At 37.0% G+C, this 23451-nt stretch overlaps 1 protein-coding gene and 2 pseudogenes across 4 annotated transcripts; all 3 read left to right on the top strand.

The window, feature by feature from the left end:
- Window positions 1–326: 326 nt before the first annotated feature.
- Window positions 327–9474, top strand: LOC122137667 (annotated as a pseudogene).
- A 559-nt stretch (window positions 9475–10033) lies between these two features.
- LOC109092043 lies at window positions 10034–14716 on the top strand (annotated as a pseudogene).
- Window positions 14717–17330: 2614 nt separating this feature from the next.
- LOC109092371 (protein Dr1-like) lies at window positions 17331–20639 on the top strand. 4 transcript variants are annotated; one of them, XM_019106149.2, is made up of 4 exons: window positions 17331–17605; window positions 17847–18076; window positions 19105–19268; window positions 19431–20639. In XM_019106149.2, the coding sequence occupies exons 2-4, from the start codon at window positions 17857–17859 to the stop codon at window positions 19575–19577; spliced, it is 531 nt and encodes a 176-aa protein (XP_018961694.1). In that variant the 5' UTR covers window positions 17331–17605; window positions 17847–17856; the 3' UTR covers window positions 19578–20639. The 4 variants fall into 4 exon arrangements, with proteins under 4 accessions (XP_018961694.1, XP_018961693.1, XP_018961692.1 ...); XM_019106148.2 differs by having other exon boundaries at window positions 17798–18076; XM_019106147.2 differs by having other exon boundaries at window positions 17332–17605; window positions 17711–18076.
- The last annotated feature ends 2812 nt before the right edge of the window (window positions 20640–23451 follow it).

The following is a 23451-nucleotide window of genomic DNA, read 5'->3' as shown; positions in this document are numbered from 1 at the left end:
CTTTATATTATAAAATATTAATTAGATCATAAAGCTAATAAAGTGACTAAAAAAAGACCAAAACCTTTGTTTTTTTATTTTGTTTTTTTACCATGTGCTCTCATATAGTTTTTATAATGCATTTCATTATAGTGATGTATGTTGCACTGTTCTGTGTCTATACAAGAAGAAAGAATAAGGAGGTATGCTGGTTTATGGTGTGATTTGGTTTGGGGGAGTGGAACAACGTTGCATAATGTGGTTTAGAGGCCTCAGAGATTCATTGGCTGAAGACTCGCATCTGCCTCTCCCCTGAAAATACGGCAGACCATTTAAAGTCTGCTCGCATCTATTGAAACCTGTGAAAACTGAGTCTGGACTAAACCAGGAGCAGCTTCTCAAACCAGATCTGTCTTCATCGCCTTCTGTGCATCTCTTTGACCAAGGTAAGAAAACTGAACTCCCTTTACTTTTAGTCACATAACGTTACTTCATTGAGTCTTCGAAAGACAGCTGAGTGAAGAATAAACTGTTATTATATCTCTGGGTTATCACTTTATATCTGTTACTTTCTGGCGACTTTCTTTCTGGGATGCTTGAGGTAGCGGATTTTATTTCTTTGTTTGCATTTAATAGACTTTCCATTTCCCCGCTTTATGACGTAAAGTGAAGAACAGGAAATAACAGTTTGATTATACATATACAGACGGGGGAGTGTAGCTGCCTGCAGACCGCTTTTTTTCTATTGCAAACTCTTTATCTAACGTTATATTTACAAACACTGCTATTATTATTTTTCGTGCTTTGCAGGCATTTGTGATCATGCGCACTTTTAGAGCCTAACAGGAAAAAAACGAGTTTAAATGATCGGAGAAATCTGAAAATGATCCGAGGAAAAAAAAAGTATGCTGAATGTGCATATGGACATTTATTGTTGTTTTTTGTTGTTGTTGTTTTTTTTCAATTGAAAATGTCAAAAGTTCTTATTTAACCGATTTGTTTCTTTAAAATCCCAGTAAGAAGTTAGAACTTCGTATGTGGGCGTGTCCATTTAGACACGGACGTGAAGTTCTTACATGAATTACCATGGTAACCATACTTTGCATCAAAATATTTAGGTATGAGCTCTAGTTTTAAGAGTTTCGGGTTTATCTAATTAAATTCTAAATGGTTGAAAAGATGCAATTAGTTTATTATTGCAGGGTGTAGGCAATATTTACACCACTTTGATTTTGCTTAAAAGCAAAGTTAATTTTGAGTTATGTTTTCCAGAGCTGAACAGTGAAATTAGACAGCCAGACAGAGAAAAAAAAAATTAATGTAATCTAGCTGTGTATTGTGTGAAAAGTAGTTGTCTGGCTGATTAAAATTGGTTAATGTTTCTGTTATCTTTTATAGTTTATGGTAAATCTCACTGTCCGGTATAATACTATGAATCTGTAAATGGCAGATCTCATGTACATGCAAAGTGTGTTCTTTGCGTTAAACTTTTTCCTGGTAAACTCGGGGCAGGCATGTCTGCCCACAGCTGTAATCATGCAGCATGACTCATTTGTTGACATCCTCACCCGGCTGGGCTGCACCCACCTTCGTCAACACCCGAACAGCCCTTTTCTCCATATGACTTGAAAATGCAATTAAAATGCTCACTGATGAAGTGCAGGTACAGTAATTCACGGATCATATAAAAAGTCTCATATTGTCCTCCGAGAATGAATGCATCTGATGCTTCCTGCATTACTAAAATGCAAATTTTTTACCATCCACACATGCATCCACACGTTTTCCATATATTTAAATAAAATTGGTTGTCTCTTTGTTATAGGGTATTATATACATATTATATATGTGTGTGTGTGTGTGTGTGTGTGTGTGTGTGTAGTAGATTAATAAACCATAGGTCTTTGGTCTTTGTCATTTTTAATGTTGTTGCTATTCCAGTGTATTCCCTTTATAAGATCCATTCTGAAACCTGTTTTATTGCCCTCCTAGTAGTTTCCACCTTCAGACCATTAGGTCTTTGAATTGTATGGATTTTCATAGTTCAGCCCCTGTATTTTTGTATCTTCCAGGAATCATGGTTTTCCATAAAGAGTTCCAGAATGCTGGCAAGGAGCCTGGTCTGCAGATTTGGAGGATAGAGAAGATGGATCTGAAACCTGTTCCCAAACAACTGTTTGGAAACTTCTTCACTGGTGATGCCTATGTTGTCCTTTACACAACTTCTGCTCCATCCTACAATGTCCACATGTGGATGGGTGAGTGAAAATAACCACATTTACAATACAGTGCCCTTTTTTTCTTGTTGGATATGTAGGCTAATACAACACACACACCGTGACACTGTTTATTTGAGGATTTGCATTACTCTGCAGGTAATGATTGCTCTCAGGATGAAAGTGGAGCTGCTGCCATCTTTGCTATGCAGCTGGATGATCATCTGGGTGGAGCACCAGTCCAGTACCGTGAGGTTCAGAACAATGAGTCCGTTACCTTCCTTGGCTACTTTAAAACTGGAATTAAGTACAAGGTAATTATGCCTACAGAGAGCTGAATAAAAATAAAACCCCAGTTTTGTCTATTTATTGATAAATCTGACAAACCCTTTTAATTATTGGAGATGTATTATTGTGTTTTGTGTCAAAAGATTTCTTTATTTGAATGAATTTTTGGTTTTGTGTTTTTATTTTTTTTGGAGTGTTTGAAAAAGGCATTTTAGGAGGGCGTGGACGAGTGTTAACTTTTATAAAGAATATCTCTTGGGTTTGAGAGTTTAGTCTTTGAAACTTTAGGGATCTTATCTATGCACAAACAGCTTGTAACACTCCAAAGAGAAAAGGAAAACTTGAAATTGCATCATATGACTCCTTTAAGAATCTGTCATTGAAATCCTATATTGATAGACCACTAATCTAAAAAATGTTTTTTTTGATTTGTCAACATCTATGTATATGGTGCACGGCCCTGGTTGTAGGGAATGAGAGTTATTATTCCTCAAATAATAAATGTGTTTATATAAAAGGGAGTCAAAAACCACATTCAAAATCACTAGTGGAAAGTTCCTGAATAATTTTGCCTTGCAAATTTATAGTATATTGTGGCAGGTTTAGTCTGTGATGTTTTAATAATTTAAAAATAAGAAATTAATCCAGCAGAACATATCACAGTGTATTGCTGTGATGAATATTTTTATTTCTCAGCTTCCTTTCACGTATGTGCAATATTCTTCTCAGATTAAGTGCATTTTACCTTTTTGTATAATCTTGTCTCCAATTTACTTTGATTGTATCATGAGAAAATCTTTTTTACATTTTTTTTTTTATTGTAACTCAAGAGCCATGAGACATTTTGGTGTATTTTGTTCTTTTTCCCCTACAAAGCAAGGTGGTGTGGCCTCTGGATTCCAGCACGTGGTGACTAATGACATGAATGTGAAGCGTCTGCTTCACATTAAGGGGCGACGTGCCATTCGTGCCACAGAGGTGAATTTGTCTTGGGCCAGCTTCAATCGTGGAGACTGCTTCATTATTGATCTCGGCAAGGTCAGAAACACATGGGGTGGAGTAATGAATGAAACTGCCGTCCCTTTGAGAAATCCAAAATTCACAACCTCACAAATCATATTGTGACTTTTCTAGGACATCTACCAATGGTGTGGGAGTGACTGCAACCGGTTTGAGCGGTTGAAAGCATCCGAGGTGGCTATTGGCATTCGTGATAATGAGAGAAATGGGCGTGCCAGTCTGCAAATGGTTGAGGACGGTGCTGAGCCAGAGGCTGTTATTGCTGTAAGTCTTATCTTCTTCTACAAAACCAAAAAAACTAAATAATGCTGCAAGTTTAAACATGCAGTGCAAAGAATGAGCATGTCTTTGGTTGCTGTGACATGAAGTAAAAGAATAAGTTATTGGGTCAGTGGTGGCACGCCTGAAACACAAATAGACATAAATAAAACATAACACAAATAAAAGACAGCAAAATAGCGAGAAAAGTAACAGCACTGGTTTTCTTGATCAGTTTGTTCTGGCTTTTGTAAAGTTGTAAACCACCTAAGCTCCCTCAAGACACTTTATAGACAAGATATTGTGACTATAAACTGGTAGAACATCAGGATATGGACACATTTTTCTAAATTTACATTTACGCTTTTATACAAAGCTACTTGCATAGCATTCAAGTTACACTTTTAATCAGTTCATGCATTTGCTGGGAATTGATCTCATGACCTTGTCATGATTAGTGGAATGCTGTACTGTTCGATCTAAAGAAATGTACCTTAAAGCAGGTTACTGATCTTATTGGAAACAATTTATCCATGTGTGTTTCTTTTTCTTTCTTTTTTTTAGACCTTGTCATTTTTATTTTAAATGTCATAAATCAAACTTCCAGTGAAACAACAGACTTGTCTGGTGACTTATCCTGGAATTTTGTCTGCATAAAACCACCTCTTACACTTAACTGCAAGCTCACATTCTAATTTGCCTCATTCAGTGGCAAAGTTCAGACATTTGCCTCATTACCTTAACATCATCTGTAGCTACCAATGGGTTTAGCATGATCTAGTTAGCTTCTGCTGTTAGATGCTGTAACCATCATCTTATTCCAAAAAGTAGAAATAAGCTGAAATGAATGGGAACGCTAACGGATAGCTTTCTCCAGATATTGTAGACCATCTTTGTAGCTACAGAAATATAGTCCAGTAATGCAAGCAAGAAATCAACACAACATAGAATCAGACACACTAGATAAATTCAGACAAAATGAATGTAAACATTCACATGGTAGGCAGATTAATCCCAAGCAATTTACAGTGTATTCAAAATCATGCATTCTCTGGGAACAGAACTCGGGACCTTAGCAATGCTAGCACAATGCTCTAGTGTGAAACGCTAAAAGAAAGATGGAATCTGTTTGTCACAGTAAATAGTAAATAACAATTTAATACAATTAGAGTTGCAATCAGCAAAGAAAGAATCCCAGTCCATTTGGTTTTGATTTTGACTTCTTGGTTGAGGTTCTGCATAATAGTCTTTTTGTGTCCTGGGTTTGACCGCTGCCATGGAGAAAAATGGCGGAAACTCTTAATTGTGTTTGTTTATTTTTAGGCTCTTGGGTCCAAGCCCAACATCCCAGCAGGAAGTCCTGACGATGAGACGACTGACAGAAGCAATCAGAAAAAGGGCACACTCTACATGGTACATTTATGTATTATGCACACACTACGATCATTATATTATGGTAATTGTGTTAATGCATGCATTCATTTGTTTTGTATGGGTTAGGTGTCTGACGCTGCAGGCTCTATGAAGACATCTCTGGTGTCCCAGAGCAGCCCTTTCAAACAGGAAATGCTCTCTCCCACCGAATGCTACATCCTGGACAATGGAGTGGACAGCAAGATCTTTCTTTGGAAAGGTATGGTCAAATTTTATTTTGGTGTTCTTATATTACACATATTGACAATTTCTTCTGTTTTAACAACTCAGGACAAAATGCAAACACTGAAGAACGTAAGGCAGCCATGAAGGTAGCTGAGCAGTTTGTCAAAGACAAGAACTACCCCAAAAACACACAGGTATCAGACTTAGATCCAGCATGTTAATGAAAGTAAGTCAAATGAAAGCCAAATTCTAACTAGTCTATCTAACTTTTTGTGGCCAGATCCAGGTTATGCCAGCCGGAGGTGAGACCACACTGTTCAAGCAGTTCTTCAGTAACTGGAAGGATAAGGATCAAACCACAGGTCCAGGCCAGGCCTACAGCATTGGCCGCATTGCCAAAGTTTCACAGGTTCCCTTTGATGCCTCCAGTCTGCATTCCAACAAAACTATGGCTGCCCAGCATGGTATGGTGGATGACGGCTCTGGCAAGGTCCAGGTAAAAATTTAAAAGCTAATAGCACCAAGCACCATAGAGCTATTCAGTCTGGAGTCCTAAAACCCAGAAAAGAATAAGTTTGTTCAAAGAATGGGTTGCATCAGGAATTGGTAATGGGTTTTTAGAATAGCTTTTTCTTTTTTAAGGTGTGGTGACACTATAGACATTTCTGCAAAATCTTAGATGCAAAAAGTTCTACTGTAGTTTGTCAGTAGTGTAGCAATGCATGAAGCACAGCTCACGTAGAAGTCACTTTCAAGCTGAACAGCTTTCTGTTGGTCAACAGCAAATTCTAATGACCAACTTGAAGCTGTAATGGAAAACTGTGTATTGAAATCATTAACAGAACAATGGTAAATGCAAACTGTATCTTTGTTTAACATTACTTAAAGCTTTCAAGTTATTTGTTCTATAACATATACTATACACAGTCATATGTCAATCCTGATTTGATGCGCTAACTAATAGGTTAAGTTGCTACATAAAGATTCCTCAGACAGCCGTTCTAGTCCTTATGTAGCAAGTTTTAGCCTAAGTTGCTAATGCTAAAATATCATTTATTTTATGGTAAAAACAAAACTCATAAATGAAGTTTTATTCTAAAGACCCATTCAAACTCATGACTGAACAGCTATAATTGCCAATATTTCAATAATGAGTTTAATTTTATTGTTAACTACAATGCCACACTTGTATGAAGTCCATGACTCTGACCTCGACAGATATGGCGCTTAGAGGGTGGGGATAAAGTTCCTGTGGACCCTTCCAGTTATGGGCAGTTCTATGGAGGAGACTGTTACCTGATCCTCTACACCTATCGCCAGGGAAGCAGAGAGCAACATATTATCTACACCTGGTAAGTCTAGATAGCCACAGGTTGACATGCTGGAACATATGCTCATTAACCACCCGATTATCCAATATTTAACTAATCAAGTCAATATTTAATGACCTACTTATATGTATTTATTTTCATATCAGGCAAGGTCTTAAGTGTACACAAGATGAGCTAGCTGCCTCAGCTTTTCTAACAGTCAAGCTGGATGATTCCATGGGAGGTTCGCCTGTCCAGGTATTACCAAACACAAGCCTAATTTCTTGAGTCTGGTCAAATTCTATTCCAAGCTTAAATGAAATTTAACTCAACCTTATCGGTTATTATTGTGTAATTGTTGATTAATTGTCATTTTTTATTTACACTGTCTCTATGCCATGTTGATTATAATGAGGATTTCTAGTTTGGTCATAAAGTGACCGGAGCTAGCAAATTAAAAATAATTCCATAATAGTCTTTTCACTTTGGTTTTAAAACATTTTTGTTTCTAGTACAGTATAAACAATGTATCAGTACCATATTGGTTATCAGTTGATATTAGACGGTCTTTATTGATATTGATTCCTACTGGATATGTACACTTCCCTTTAATAGTTTGTGGTATGTAAGATATTTTAATGATTTTGAAATAAGTCTTTTATGCTCACTAAGGCTACATTTTATTTGATCAAAATATAATAAAAACAGTAACACTGAGATATATTATTACAATTTAAAATAGTTTTTTTTTTATTTTAATGTCATTTATTCCACAGAATTTTCAGCTTTCTAATATGCTGATGATCAAGAAACCTTTCTTTTTATTATCACTGTTGAAAACAGTTGTGCTTGTTGATGTTTTTTTTGTGTTTTTGTTGTAACAGAGATACTTTTTTCTTTTTCTTTCATGAATTTTGATTTTGATTTAGAATTCACTGTTATATCAATCTGCAGGTACGTGTCACTCAAGGCCAGGAACCGGCCCATTTGATGAGCCTGTTCAAGGGGAAACCCATGATCATCCACATGGGTGGGACTTCACGTAAAGGTGGTCAAAGTCAGACTAGCAATACACGCCTTTTCCATATCCGCCAGAGCTCCACCCGTGCAACACGCGCTGTGGAGGTCAGTGAGGACAGCAGGCACATACATGGACACAATCAGCAATGGCCATCTGGCAATAACCTTCCTCTCTGACTCTTTCTCTCTCTCTCTCTTCTCACCCAGGTGGAGCCCACTGCATCTAAAACTGAATACTAACGATGTGTTCGTGCTGAAATATCCCAGTGGCCTGTTCTGTGGAAAGGAGTTGCCGCTTCAGAGGAAGAAATGGCTGCTGCTAAACACGTCTGCAGCTTCCTTGGAGGCAGTGCCACAGAAATTTCAGAGGGCAAAGAGCCGGGTGGGTGTCTACCTTTTGTAAATGTCCAAACATTGTAATTTATACAGTTAAAAGGCATTCCTAAACTATTCACGTTTTCTGTTCTTTTGAACTGATTGGTACTTATCTGTATCTTTCTTTCACTCAGCTGGGTTTTGGACAGCTTTGGGTGGAAAGAAGGACTATCAAACATCTAAAAGTCTGCAGAAGACTGTTAAACCTCCACGTCTCTTTGGCTGCTCCAACAAGACTGGACGTCTAATTGTGAGTTATCATAAATGGAATTTGCAACTCATTTAAATTTCTTTGTCAAATGAATGCATACAATTAACTATACCTCTCCTATTTCGTTTCAGGCTGAGGAAGTGCCTGGAGATTTCACTCAGTCTGATTTGGCCACTGATGATGTCATGCTGCTGGACACCTGGGATCAGGTTAGCATTTGAAGTACCGATAATGACTTAAAGTCAACATGAAATCATGTTTGCAACACATTTTACTTCTGTAATCTAATAAACTTCTGAGTGAGACAATTTTCAAACAGAAAATGTGGAATGAGAATAGATTGTAGCCATAATTATTTGTCTGGTTCTTGAAAAAGTGGGTGTTATATACCAGAATGACGCACAGAATGAAGTTCAGTTATAGACCTTAGTCAAGGTAGAGCCTTTATTAATTTATTTGACAAAATTTACATAAAATAATGTTTAAATATAAATGTAACCTGACTTGGGTCTAATGTTAAACTTTAAATGTTTAATTCAATTTCTTCTTCCTTTAGGTCTTTGTTTGGATTGGTAATGATGCCAACGAGGTGGAGCGGAATGGAGCAGATAAAAATAGGTAAGTTAAGATGCTAAAGCACTAACTTTAACACTTACATTTATACAGTTAAGGTACCAAAAAGCAAAATCCCAACTAGAGCAGTCCATAATGGAGGATTTAATTTGATTTAACACTGTGATTGAATGTAATTCCTGATTATTAATGTGCATGTTTCTTTACTGTTAGCCAAAGATTTTCTGGATTCTGACCCCTCTGGTCGCCGTGGCACCCCGGTCATCACTGTAAAGCAGGGCTTTGAGCCCCCAACCTTCACTGGCTGGTTCCAGGCTTGGGACGCAAAGATGTGGGACACAGACCCACTGGATCGCATCCGTGGTCGTTTCTAAAAGCACATGCATTCAGACACACAAACCTTTATATACTTTTGCATAGCTTCCAGAATACTCACCTCTTGTGTTTCATGTATTGATGGTCTGTAAAGGATGCAGATGGGAACACACTATGCAATAATGCTGCATGTTAAGCCACTATGTACTGTATTTTGCTACGATTAATGACTTTTTGCCTTGTTGATTCCTATGCATTGACTTTGCCTTTTTATACAATTAAACTCTTTTATATTTTCTTTTACATGCTTCTGTATGATGTTTTTGACAACATGGTCTTCATGATTTAAAAAAAAAAATTTTATTGATTTTTATGGAAATGGAAAATTTACAAGAAATGGAAATGGAAAACAATAACATTTGTCTGTATTTGACAACTTGGTGCCATTTGGATCGTTAAAAACTGTGTATGGTTAATGCCTCATAAATTTGCAAACTGAAACATCTGAGAGAATATATTGTAGTTGCTGAAAAAGATTTTAATGTATCTCTACAATTATTCTGAATCAATAATAGTAATATGAGTTTTTTGTTTGTTGGTGTTGGGTTTTGTGTTTGTTGATGTGGTATTTGCATATTATGTTGTGTTTTATCAGCTATACCACACTGGTGTATAGACCTTGCATCTCAGCAGTCGTAATGTTATGTATTTTCCACCACATGTCTAAACCATAGTGACACATGGGTCATTCTGCTGAGTCTTTATGCTGTGGATTAGCAGGTGTTTTAGCTCATCTCTCAAGCTCTTACTCATTCTGTCTCTTTATCTTCTTCTTTTCAGATCTCCTTAGCCTTCATTTACTTCTTGTTCTCTTGTCTTACTGTATCATCAGAGAAAGCAGCCATGAATCGGAAGGCTGTACTGATCACTGGTTGTTCTTCTGGCATTGGCTTGGCACTTGCTGTTCGTCTTGCCAAAGATGAGAAAAAGAGGTTTATGGGTAAGCTCCATAGGATATCTATAGTCATATAATAGTAGTGTAGACCAAGCACAGTTGTAAAATGTTTGCTTTTTGTTGTACTGCACAAATACTGTGCAGAATTAACAAAGATTTGTTTTTCTTCAAAAGAAGCAAGCAACTTTCTTATATAAACCCTGTTGAAAAAAACAGCATATGCTGGTTAGGTATGTTTTGACGCTGGGATGCTGGTTTATGCTGGTCCTTTGCCAGCACATGACCAGCATAAACCAGCAAAGGACCAGCATAAACCAGCATCAAAACCAGGGGTTGTACTTAGCAGACTAGTACAAATGAAAATTAAAAGTTAAGTGTTTTTTGGCTTTGGCAGTGTATGCGACTATGAGGAACCTGGCTAAACGTGAAACTCTGGAGAAGGCAGCAGGTCGTACTTTGGGCAGCACACTGTAGATCAAGCAGCTCGACGTCTGTGATGAGAATTCTATCAAAGCCTGTGTGGACAGTCTGCCCATGCGAAGAGTTGACATTCTCAGTAAGGGTCTCCTAGATGTATTTCTTACATCAAAACACAAATGCTATGCTTTAACTTTGTGGCCATAATATCTCATTTTACCTGCATACCATGTGCACGGCGGTTTAATATAAGGCGGAGAAAGACATACAGTAATCGTAACACGCAGGTTTTAACCCTGGGTAAAGGAACGTTTCATACTTGCAATTAAGAAGTGGGTTAGCACCACTTTTTTTTTTTTTTTTTTTTTTTTTTGTTTTTTGCCGAGGGTTATGAAACCCTGCTCTGGTGCAAAGTTAGCATTGTTTTTTAGATGTACGGAGTGAAACGATAGGGCTACACTTGAAATGGTTAACCCATTCTAAACCTAAATCTAAAAAAAATGATGGGGTAAATAATAAATAATCAATTCTGGGTATTTATAAGATAGCATTTCACACTCTACTAAACTTTAACGTTCCCTTACGGCAGTTAACCATGGTTTTATTATAGTAAAAGTGTAGTAACCGTGTTTCTTGTTTTTGGCGCACTGATTACAGTTTGAAACTGCGGTCAAGCCAGCCGCAGTTCAGAAAAACACGGTCAAGCCAGCAGCGATTGAAATTTGTGTGCGCGCGTATTATCATGATTACGATACTGACAGGAACACACAGAGAGAACGCACTTTCAGAGCACTTTTCATTTAGACGCCCAGAATTGAGATATAACAAGATGACATTTTTCGATTTCTTTTTTGCACTTCTGCTATAATATGCGTGGTTTTTATTGGTGATGGACCGTATTTTTCGACCTTTCAAATCATAGCAGGATTCGTAGAAAAAGAGAAATGGGAAATTATTCGATTGTATATGGGACGTCCGATGCTGCATGCATATGAAAACATTTTACATCGGTGTTTTCTAGATATGACACATTATTACAATTTACAGGGCTATAAAGACCCCATTTCTAATAAGTAGAAAAAGCTAATGGTTAGATCTTATCCAGGACGTCCCAAACTATATGCACACCTCATATCAAACCATTTTACTGCAGCGTTTTGGAGATAAGGGACATTATCACACTTTAGAGAGGTATAAAGATCCGATTTCTAAAAAGTAGAACAAATGAATGCTCAGTTCTTATACGGGACGTACTATGTGGACACCTAATATCAAACCATTTTACTGCAGCGTTTTTGAGATATGGGACATCATTCTACTTCAGAGGCCTATAAAGACCAGATTTCTAATAAGTAGAAAAAGCGAATGTTTAACGTCCCATACTATATTCAGACCTTGTATGAAACCATTTTACTGCAGTGTTTTTGAGATATGGGACTATATGGTGCTTTAGAGGGCTATATAACCAGTTTTACTACAAATGAACAAGGTTAGTGTAACAAGACCATGGTTAATTTGTGGTTACCATGGTTTAACTATAGTAACCATGGTTTTTTGGTTTTGTCGTAAATCCATGGTCAATTTTCGTAAGGGTTCTTATTTGCGGTATCAGTGCTTTTGATTGGATGAACGCAGAATGCAACGCTATGTAGACATATAGAGTATGAAACGTCAGCTACTGAGCACCCCAGATTAATTGTAACCCCAAGTATTGGTAGTGTGAAACATGAATCAAGATCACCCACAATTCTATTTACCTGGGGTTTTAGTTGTAATAGGCCTATGCTGTATAAATGGAAGTCCTGCTTTTAGTTAAAAGAACCAGTCTGCTTAGAGAACAGCCAGAATTCTTTGTGGCATGGCTATAACAAAAACCTGAGGAAATCAGAGATTCTGGTCTATGCAGAGCAGACTTTATAACATAATACATTTGCTGTATATTTGGCCATCAGAGTACATTCAGTTTCCTGTTCTAACAAGAGTTGAAGTGAATTTGGGCTTCTGCTGCTACAGTCTATCCACTTCAAGATTTGACATTTTGCATTCAGCATTGCTCTACTGTGAACTGTGCATGGAAATCCCAGCAGTTTATGAGATACAATCAATACAATACAATATGCTTTTGCAGTTGTAGATTAGTTAAAACTGAAAAAAATCTGGAATATTCAAGAATACTTCATGATTTGCTTAATTTGTCTTCTGTGAATTAGCATTGTTGATACTCCCATTGCATTATCTGTGTTACAGTAATGCCGTTATGCAGAAATGCTGAACTGGGGAATGATTGGCCCCATTGAGTGTCAGACCATTTGTGAGATGAAATCGGTCATGGACACTAACTTCTTTGGGCTTGTGCAACTCTTGAAGGAGATTCTGCCTGATATGAAGAAGAGAAAAAGTGGCCACATAGTGGTAATCAGCAGTGTAATGGGGATTCAGGGTGAGTTGTTACAAATGGACAACAACCAACATTTATTAATGGCTGGTTTTCTTAAGCTGATATTTGCATTTGAGCTCTTTATACCAGGGGGTGAGATCCAACTTAGATACTTAAAGGATTAACAACAATGACTAAAGGAGCTCTGAGAGGATTCAATCAGGGTAATCACTGTTGTGTTCACGTACACAGGTATCTTGTTTAATGACATTTATGCTGCTTCCAAGTTCGCTGTTGAAGGGTTCTGTGAGAGTCTGGCAGTTCAAGCTCTGAGATTCAATCTGAAGTAAGTGATCACACTCATATATAGGGATCCAAGCATTGAATGGTGTCAAATACCCCACTACCCAGGAGTACATTTACATTTATTCACTTGAACATGAGTCTAGACAGAGTGGAAATGAACCACATTGCCTCATGCTTCTATGGTAGCTTTGTATGACTAGAACTACTCAAAGTTTACAAGTTTATAAGAGCTCAGTTTTCTTGTTCATGATAATAGATTGCAGCAGTAATTTCAAGATTTTCTATGTGTTTTAAAAGCTTTGAACCCCACATTTAAATTGTAATTGTATTTCCATCTGTGCAGTATCAGCCTCATTGAACCAGGACCCGTCATCACAGAGTTTGAGCGTAAGGTGTATGAGGAAGGCTTGAAGATAGACCTCTCCAAAGCTGATAAAGTGACAGCAGATATGTTTACCAACATCTACTTAAAGAATTACAACCAGATATTCCAGAGTCTTGGACAAACTCCAGAGGATGTTGCAGAGGTACTTTTCCAAAACATTTCATATAGCATTTCATTTATTTCATTCTTCTATCTTTCCAGTGTTCTGATGTTTTGTTTCTGAATTACTAACAGTCCATATGTTGTTTCTTTTATAACCAGCACACATTCAAAATGATAACCATGGCCAACCCACCATTCCGCCATCAGGCTAACCATCCGTACACAACCATGACCAACCTAAAATATGCGGATGCAAACGGTGACCTTCCCATTGAAACCTTCTACAAAATGGTGTTTGAACATGACAAGGTGTTCAAAGCAAGTCTCAGTTTCCTGAAGCTCCTGCGCTGGAGAAGCCATAACAGCTTTTCTTTGGATAAAGACAAGAATGCCTCTTAAAGAATATTCTGCAGTAGAGCTGGGGGTATTCCAGAAAACAGTTTTACAAATTAGTTAAGCAAATTAACTGGGTAAGTTTACCCAAAGTAAATGGACAACCTCAACTTTTGGTTCCAAAAACTGAGGAGATTTTATGGTATGGAAGTAACTATACAGCAAATTACTCTCTAAACATAACTTGCTCCGGAGCAGAATATGTTCCAGGGTTGGTTTACTTCAGAAAAATGCCTCTCAGCCTCATAGATATTCAGCAAATTCTTGCCTTTTTGTTGAGGCTCCAGTGAGCGTAACAACAAAGATAAAGCGTGATATTATCGTTTAAGGCAATATAACACTAAATATTTCTATATAATTTATTAATAAAAAATACAACTAACGTACACATGAGATACATCACACCTTATCACCAATATGGAAGTAAAATGGCTATACCTAAAAAATCTATATACACATGGCAGGAAATGTCTAGTTTTGCTCCTTGAAGGCTACTGTCCTGCAGAGTTTAGCGCCAAAACACCTCCCAAGAAATTTCTAGTGATCCTTAGGATCAGTGGAGGAAAGGCATCCATAGGCTGAATAAACTGCTTTTGTGAGGAAACAGCTTATCATGACAACCTATTGACTAATCTTTAAGATGTTTACCAATAAACATTCATTTTTTTTTTTTTTAATTATTTCTTTTTTTTTGAACAAAAAGTCACAGACTATTTTGCAACAGACTCTATAGTCTGTTCTATAATATCTCCAATTCCTGCTTCAGGAGAGCTATCATCCTGGGGTGCATTTCCCAAAAGCAACTATGGTCACAGGGTTCAACAGAACTATAGTTGGGAAATTATACTTTTGGGAAACACACCCCTGCAGACTTCAGTTCCAATTATCAGTTAACCCTGAACACCTTGATTAGCTGGTTCAGGTGTGTTTAATTGGGGTTCGAGCTGACGTTAGTTCTCCAGGAGCAGGACAGGACACCCCTGAACATAATAGCCATAATATCTTTGTATATCTTTATTTAGCATCAGTTTTTAAGTATCTTTATTTACCATCAATTTTTAAGTAGTAGCAACTGAATTTAAGTAGCCTACCAAAAAATAAAAAAGACAAATTATTTGTTTAAAAATAGACTGCATAATAGCAATATGTGCTTCTTAGCATTTGTTTTCATGGAGTTTGTTTCATGGATTAGAAACTGTTGAGAATATATTTGTGTTCATAAAGTATTTTAACAAAAACACCAGGCATCATACACTTGTTGACTTGTAAATGGTTACAGAGAAAACCTGAGCATCATACACTAAATAACTGAACATTTTTAAAGTGTGTCTCATTACTAGAACGTACTACATTAAAAAAATAAAATAAAATCTGTTCTCAAAAAAAATAAAATAAATAAATAAATAATCATACGCTATGCAATATTTTTGCTAAATCTGTCAACATTGACTGCCGAAAACCTGCAGGCTGGCTCTGACGTTCAGCATCTAGCATCAGTGTGTCCAGACTGAAAAAGTCTGGTCCTGGGCAAAAGCCATGTTGTGTTTTTTTTATAATATTTTTGCTGTTTTTTGTTATAATTGTTTGATTAGTTTAATTTTCCATCCATCAATTGAAGACATCTGAATAAATTAATTGTTCATCTAATCTTTTCTCTCTTTCTTTTGGTCATCTTGAAGTTTTATAATCTAGCTACTTGAGGTAATGCTTACATATAGTACCAAGCAAAAGTTCATCTCTGCCATACTTAATCTGGATAAATCCCTTGATACAAAAAAACAAAAGATGAAGAGTCAGGACATGAGGGAAGAGATTGTATTCTTAACTTTTGGATATTATTCAATTAATCTATGTATGTAATGAATGAAACTGATATGCTATTTTGCCAATTGCTGGAAGAAGAACATAAACAGTTGAAGAGCTATATAGCAGATGCATGTGTCAGGCAAGGGTAAGGAAAAGATGAGGACAAAAATGCAAACATCATGTTGCCATTAGATTACAAGAATTTGAGGATTAATGCAGAGGAAACAATAAAATGTTTAAATAAAGCTTCTGCATGCTACACAATAAATAAATAAATAAATCTCTTGTTATAGCACCACCTTGTGGCCAGTTCTCTCAAAAGGGCATTGCGTTTGTACATCACAATTGTCAGAATCTTCAAATAACTGAAATTATTTTATTGGCCCAGTTGTTCATAGGTTAACTGATCAGGTGTTAGTTTAGAAAAATTCTTGAACATGGGTTGTTCAAAACAAACAGAAAAAAAAGGAAAAAGAATTCAGTTATTGGATTAGATCCAGTCATCCAAAATCATGGTTTAATTGTCTGTATATGTGATGTTCAAAACTTTGATCTTTACCTTTGATCCAAACCCCTCAGACGTCTGACTGTTGAAAAATGAAAAGGGGTTATTAGTTGGATATTTTGTGCTGTTTTGTGCATATTTGAATTGAAAACACTGACTCCACACTAAAAGTTCCACCTGTTGTTCTTTAGTAGCCTACATTGTGATCATTAGTCCTGAGCGCAGATAATCATCTGGATTTGGTAATCTAAACGAGTGTATCAGGGTGATCTAATCCAACTTTGCTTTGAAAAACTGGCACGGAACCTGAATAGCAAAACAAGGGATTATTCTAATCAAGATGAAACTTTTTTAACAACTGGGTCCTGAATGATGATTTGATCAGTTTTTTCAAAAAATTTGATAAAATCTTCTATTTCTCTTTTTAGACATGCAGCACTTCACTAAATACAAACATCAAAAGTTTCAAGTTAATGTCCTAATCACACAGTTAAAAGATTACAAGGAGGATTATGTAAATAGCAACCTTAACAATGACCTAAACGTGATATAATTGGGAGTGCATCGCCTCTTGTCTGTGTGTGCCAATTACAATATAATAATATTATATAACATAATCATGCATAACATAAGGAAGAAGGAAGAAAAGAAAACCATTACAAACATAAGGTTCAAGGAACTGCATGGCTGCAGAACTATAGTCTATAACCACGTGACTTTCCCTAATCTTACGCTTGCAGTTTCAGTTTTGTACTTTTTCAGTACAGAATGTCAGGGGTATACACAATACATTGTTTAATGTTTGACAGATTTCGTGTTTCTGTGGGTAGTAAGAGCGTCTCGGGATCATATTTCGTGATTTCGTACAGTAGGAGGCAGTAGTGTCAAGCAACCCCACGAAACAATAACAAGCAGAAGATTCACCGGATATCCGGAAGTGTTGCATTGTGGGGTTCATTTTGTTAAACGCCAACCGAGTGAGTGAAGTAATGAATTAAGAGCTTCGAATACTTAAAAAAAACAAAAATCCGCCCCGGGCTTTAGCCGAACGCGCGCGGTGTCTGTTAGTTTAACCAGGCAGCTTGAGAATGAATGCGCGGAGTTAAATCATGATTATAAACGCGCACAGGAACAGCAGCAGAAGCAGCTCTGATGTGTGGATGTGGAGAGTCAGCGTAAACTGATCAACCGAAAGGTACCGACTCCTCTCATCCTCCCTTCCTTGTGTCACACACACTCACACTCTTTCCCTGAATTTGAATTCAAACGTATATGCAAAAGCCTGCATTCTCTCTGACAGTGTTTTAGTGATCTGCTATAAGAAATCCGACCACACCATTTGAATCTCCACACAAAGCCGCCGCTGTGGGTGTTGTTTCATTAACAGCCCATTGCACTTCCTCGCCTGCTTTCGATTCCCTTCAAACTCTGAGCAGCTCATCCCTCATGGCCTCTTCATCGGGCAACGACGATGATCTGACGATCCCGAGGGCGGCGATCAATAAAATGATTAAAGAAACGCTTCCCAACGTGCGAGTGGCGAACGATGCCAGAGAGCTGGTGGTGAACTGCTGCACAGAGTTCATTCACCTCGTCTCCTCAGAGGCCAACGAGATCTGCAATAAATCCGAGAAGAAGACTATATCCCCAGAACATGTTATAAACGGTGAGGATGTCACTTCTTGATGACTGTGAGGTCACTAACAGCTAATTAATCCATCTGGATACGTGATGGAGGATTTTATTCAAAGTTTGCTTTGTAAGTTTGAGTTGAAGGGTAGTTCACTCAAGAATTAACAATCTTTTATTTATTCATTTTCATGTTATTCTAAAACCTGTATTTTTTACTTGCTTCTGATGTACACAAAATGGGACGTTTTCTTTAGTCACCGTTCACTGTCATTGGCTTATTTTCCATACAATTCGTGATGAAAACCTGGGGTGCATTTCCCAAAGCAGCTATGGTCACAAGTTCTGTCATTACCAATAGAGTTCAACGGAGCTAATGATGTTTTTGGGAAACGCACCCCTGATCTGCTGGTCTTAGCTGCATTTGCACTCTGTGGCCAGATGCATAAACATAGCTTATATGTTAAGACTGTCTTAAGAACTAGTTTGACTATGTTTGTCCCCTGGTCAGGTTAATCGTTTGACTGATTTTGAAGGGGTTTTGGGCAGTTTTCATCTGTTCAGTCTTGAAGACTTGCTGAAGATGGTCTGGGGGACCATCTTAAACTGGTTGGATTGGCTGGAGTTCATCTAATAATGAAAACTGTTTGGCTTGCTCCACACTTGTATGCTTTTCATTCTTCTTTGGAACACAGAATAAGATATTTTGGAGCAACATGAGGGTAAAAAAAATTATCAATTCATGGATGAGCTATCCCTTTAAATATGTTCATCAAATCCACAATGGTGATTGGATTGTTGTCAATTTGTGGGTTTTAACCTGCAACTTTTTAGGTCTTCTAATGTTTAGATTGTATTAATATAGACTAATTCAGATTAATCTAAAGATTAATTTAGTATTTTGGCTTTCAGTTTGGATTTGCAGAGAAGGTGGATAAGATTGTTACAGTCATGATATAGATTTACAGTATGAATGTTTTTATTTTTTTTAATTTTTTAAAACTGGTTGGACATTTGATTTCCAACAGATGTATGTAACAGGGAATTTATTTATTTTTTCCTCAGCACTTGAAAGTCTAGGTTTTGGGTCATACATCGCAGAAGTAAAAGATGTTCTGCAAGAGTGTAAAACTGTAGCACTTAAACGGAGGAAGGCCAGCTCTCGACTAGAGAACCTTGGCATACCTGAGGAAGAACTTCTCCGTCAACAGCAGGAATTATTTGCCAAGGTAAAAATGCTGGAAGAATTTTAAAAGCATGCCGAACTGTTCACGAAGCTGATTAAATCAACTTCTCACTCTGTGGCTTTCCAGTTTATGCCTTGTATTTGTGTGACAGCATGAACGCTGTGATTTCAAGTGGCTCTTCTGATAAGTTCTGCTGGTTTACAGGCACGGCAGCAGCAGGCTGAGCTGGCACAGCAGGAGTGGTTACAGATGCAGCAGGCCGCCCAGCAGGCACAGCTGGCGGCGGCTTCAGCCAGTTCCGCTCAGCAGGCTGGATCTTCCCAGGATGAAGATGAAGAGGACGACATGTGAATCCCGACAGGCTTTCACCGAAGCACACAGATAGATTGACAAATATATATATATATTTACAGACATGTTCGGTCTCCCACACACACTCTGTTCTCTGTAACCTTAGCAGAGAGAGACCTCTGCAGTGTTCTCTTCTATATAAACTTTTAAATCCCAGATTACCAGTATAAATTCATACTGATGGTTTAGGAGCAATCATGGGTGCTCTCCTGTGATTTGTTGCTATGTTTGCCTCGATTTCACTTGTTAACTAGAATTATTAGCTTTTGAAAATCCCTCTTTTCTTTTTCTCATTTGTTCCTGATTTAATTGAAGGCAGTTGCCATAAGTTTCACCGTATGTGTGTGGGAAGGATGTTAGGTCATGTGATGTGGCTGTGACATGAGGCGCACTATGTTAATTGTCATTGGTTGAATTCAGGAGCCGGCGTTTCGAATCGCATCCTGTTTTAGGAGATTTGCGTATTTCTCTTATATTTGTCTTTGTAAAATAGCTTAAAGAGACACATTTGGGGAACATTTTTTGGAAAGTGATTTTTACAGCCGTTCATCCCCGCTTCTGTATTTCTCTTTGTTCTGCTGAGTGAGATCTGAGAATGTGATTTGTAATGTAGGATGTTGCTTTTTGGTTCTTTTTAGTTCAAGTGAGGATAAAGATTACGTGTAGATAGGCTTTTACCTGCCCTGTGTTCAGAACAGTATTCCAAGGAAAAGATTTACATGTGCAGAATAAAATCTGTCTCATAGTACCAAAGATAGAAAAACTATTAAAAAAAAATTCAGTCACCAGATAGGCTTCGGAAATCTGCTCATGGTATTTGCTCTCTGTATGACGTGGGTGCTTCGGTGCATATCGCACCGAGCGCTCTGTAACTCTCACTTTGTACAATGTTTTGATAGCAGATTTTTCCAGGTGCAATGTGTAAAAGTGGAGTTGTGAATGTGTGGTTAATTCATATCTTGTGATGACTGGTAAGGTGTAGTTGAGAAGCGTTTTCACATGCCTTTGCAAAAGCTGTAAGCTGTATTCTCTAAGCAATAAAGTCAACCCGTTTTATAGACAGCCTGTGTTCGGTTTTGTTTTTGTTAATAAAAATATTTTTAAACAAAACTTTTGAATAAAGCTCTTGATGGAAATTTTGAAAATGTATTTTTTTTTTTTAATGACAGCACGAAGAAATAATGCAGAAAATGTAAACCTTTATATAACTGAAAATGGAAGAAGTGACCTGTTTTGTTTGAACAGAGTCGACAGACGGCGCTGCTGTGAAGATGATAGTCCTGCTATGACAAAGGCTTGAAACATTTATATTAATGACGCAATCTGACGTTCTCCCAGTAACCAAGACTGATTCGCTGAATCATCTGCTCATGAATATTAACAGTTTACGTGACTGGACGCTTCCCGAACGTTACCAGGCAACGTCAGTGTGGCCTAATTTATATTCATAAGCTCAGCCTCTGCCATAGTAGAATTCGTAAATTCCCGCCGAGGACGTGTAGAGAAACTGTTGCGCTCCAGTCTCCACCGTTCCCACCATTCCTTATTTACGCGTACAGAAGTGAAAGGTCGATCATTTTCGGAGTTCGGCTGTATCAGATAAACAGAGACAGTTTTGAAGAGAATTCAAGTGAAGAATAACAATAAGTTAACGAAGTTGTTACAAGCGAACTTTATGAATTGCCATCGACTGAACGGTCGGGGTTGCCAGTATTACACTAAGGCTGTTCTTCTATTCCCGTTTTTCCCTCCACACTAAACCCAGCTGAGATACGGTAAGTGTCAAACTGACAGCATGTATACAATATGTATTAATGTGTACTGCACTGTTCAGGGGCAAATAATCGTGTAAATGTTTATAAACACTGTTGCACGGCTGATTTGTGTACGATATTGTTTTGATCTGGCTTTAGTCAATATTATCTGTCTCGTGTTTGATAGTTGCTGTAAGCGGAAGCCCATGTTCAACAGTAAGAAAATTATTACCATGGCTGTTGAGATTTGTGGTACATTTATTTATTTGCCATGGATGTGTTTCCAGCTGCATTGTTTAGGATATGTTTTTGTCAGTTTAAGATCAGCTGAGATGTTAAACTGTCACCTTTAGACAGATTATTTCTGGTAATATGAAGAAATTATTCCCGTATGGGAGCTACTACTTTTCTTCTGTTTTTTTTTTTTTAATGCTTTTTTGGAAAGAATGATCATTATCAATGTTCTGCAATAACAAATCAAGATGTGACATATCGCAGGAAATCCAAGAACATAGTTCATGTCATCCAGAAGAAAGCCAGAACAATCTGACATGACATGACTGACATGAACCAGATGTGTAAACTTACTGTAAAGGACTTTGCACATTGATCTGTTAAATGCAGGCAGTACATTTCAGGTTAGACTTGCATAGGTATTCTGGGTATTCTCATAAAAAGAAAAAAAAAAATGGTGTGGAAATCTGAGTCTGTTCTGTCAGTGGCATTATATATTATTATTTTTGGGAATGTTTGCTAAAAGATATTAATATATTATTGTATTTACACAGTACACCATTTGAAACAATGGCTGTATGGATGTTTCTAGGTTGTTAATCCTTTGAAATGTCTTGTCAGCAATAGGTCTTAAATCTTTACCAGCTTTCTATGCTTAATTCATTTATTGGCCTTTCTGGTTGGAGTTATAGCTCATGAAAATAGGTGTAGTTCACTCCCCCACCCTCACCCTCTTTTTTTGGTACATTATTATGTCTTTCCAAACCTTATTACTTCCTGTTTTCTGTGGAATACAAAAGTCATAACGTTTTCACTTTATTTCTTATAGGAAATCTGCAGTGTGCAATACATAAAGAGATACTTAAAGTTTATATAAGTGTATATATTTATAGATAATTTCTGTCTGAATACTACATGCTATCAGGCCATAGTCATGTTAACCAATGAATGTGGATTTACCAGTTTGGTCCAGCTTCAGGTTCACACAAGGTTAGCCATTGGCTTTCCCTCTTTACGTAATCTGATTGTTCTGCAATGGATATTCATTTTGGGATTTACTAAAAATTACCTGTTACATTTTTATGAAGTTATTCATATTTTAAAGATTAATTAACTTTAAGTGTTTTCATTCGGCCAATATATGTTCAGAATCATCCAATATCAATAAATGAAAAGTCTTCTTGTGGATTGATAGATACTAAATTTACATTATATTTACATTAAGTAATTTTGCAGATGCTTTTATCCAAAGCGACTTTCAACTGGGGAATTATTATGGGGATTTTTCTTAAAGGGGCAAACAGACACAGGAACTGCTCGTAATACCAAGTTTTAAGCATTGTTCAAATAAGTACAAGCTAGAAAGAGAATGAGGTTTCTGCTTTTTACATCCCTTTCTGTCCCTCTGAAGTCAGTAGATCAGGGGTTCTCAAACTTTTTTGTCTGCTGAACCCCATAGATGTAAAATATTTATTTGAAGTGTTCCCTGAGATTTTAAGTGAATATTTCAATTTTTTTGTTATTAGTCACATGACATGCAAGTAATCTTTTTTTAGTAAGATATTTATTTATATTGTTTGCATTTATATTGTAAAATTGTAGAGAGAGAGAGGTAGATACATGGATAGATAGATAGATAGATAGATAGATAGAAAAAGAAAAAAGTAAAGACCTATGTATGAAAACACAGACAGAAAACACAGTGCTACTTGTCACTCTGAAACACCTAGTACAACTTCTTTAAAGGGGTCATATGACGTTACTAAAAATAACTTTATGTTGTGTATTTGGTGTAATGCAATATGTTTATGTAGTTTAAGGTTAAAAAACAAACATTTTTTACCACATAATATACATTATTGTTGCTCTTCTGTGCCCCGCCTTTC

The sequence above is a fragment of the Cyprinus carpio genome, chromosome B6 (genome assembly GCF_018340385.1).
Source record: "Cyprinus carpio isolate SPL01 chromosome B6, ASM1834038v1, whole genome shotgun sequence".
Classification (NCBI taxonomy): domain Eukaryota; kingdom Metazoa; phylum Chordata; class Actinopteri; order Cypriniformes; family Cyprinidae; genus Cyprinus; species Cyprinus carpio.
The sequence above is the reverse complement of the archived record's forward strand: the minus strand, read 5'-3'. Positions and strand labels throughout refer to the sequence as shown.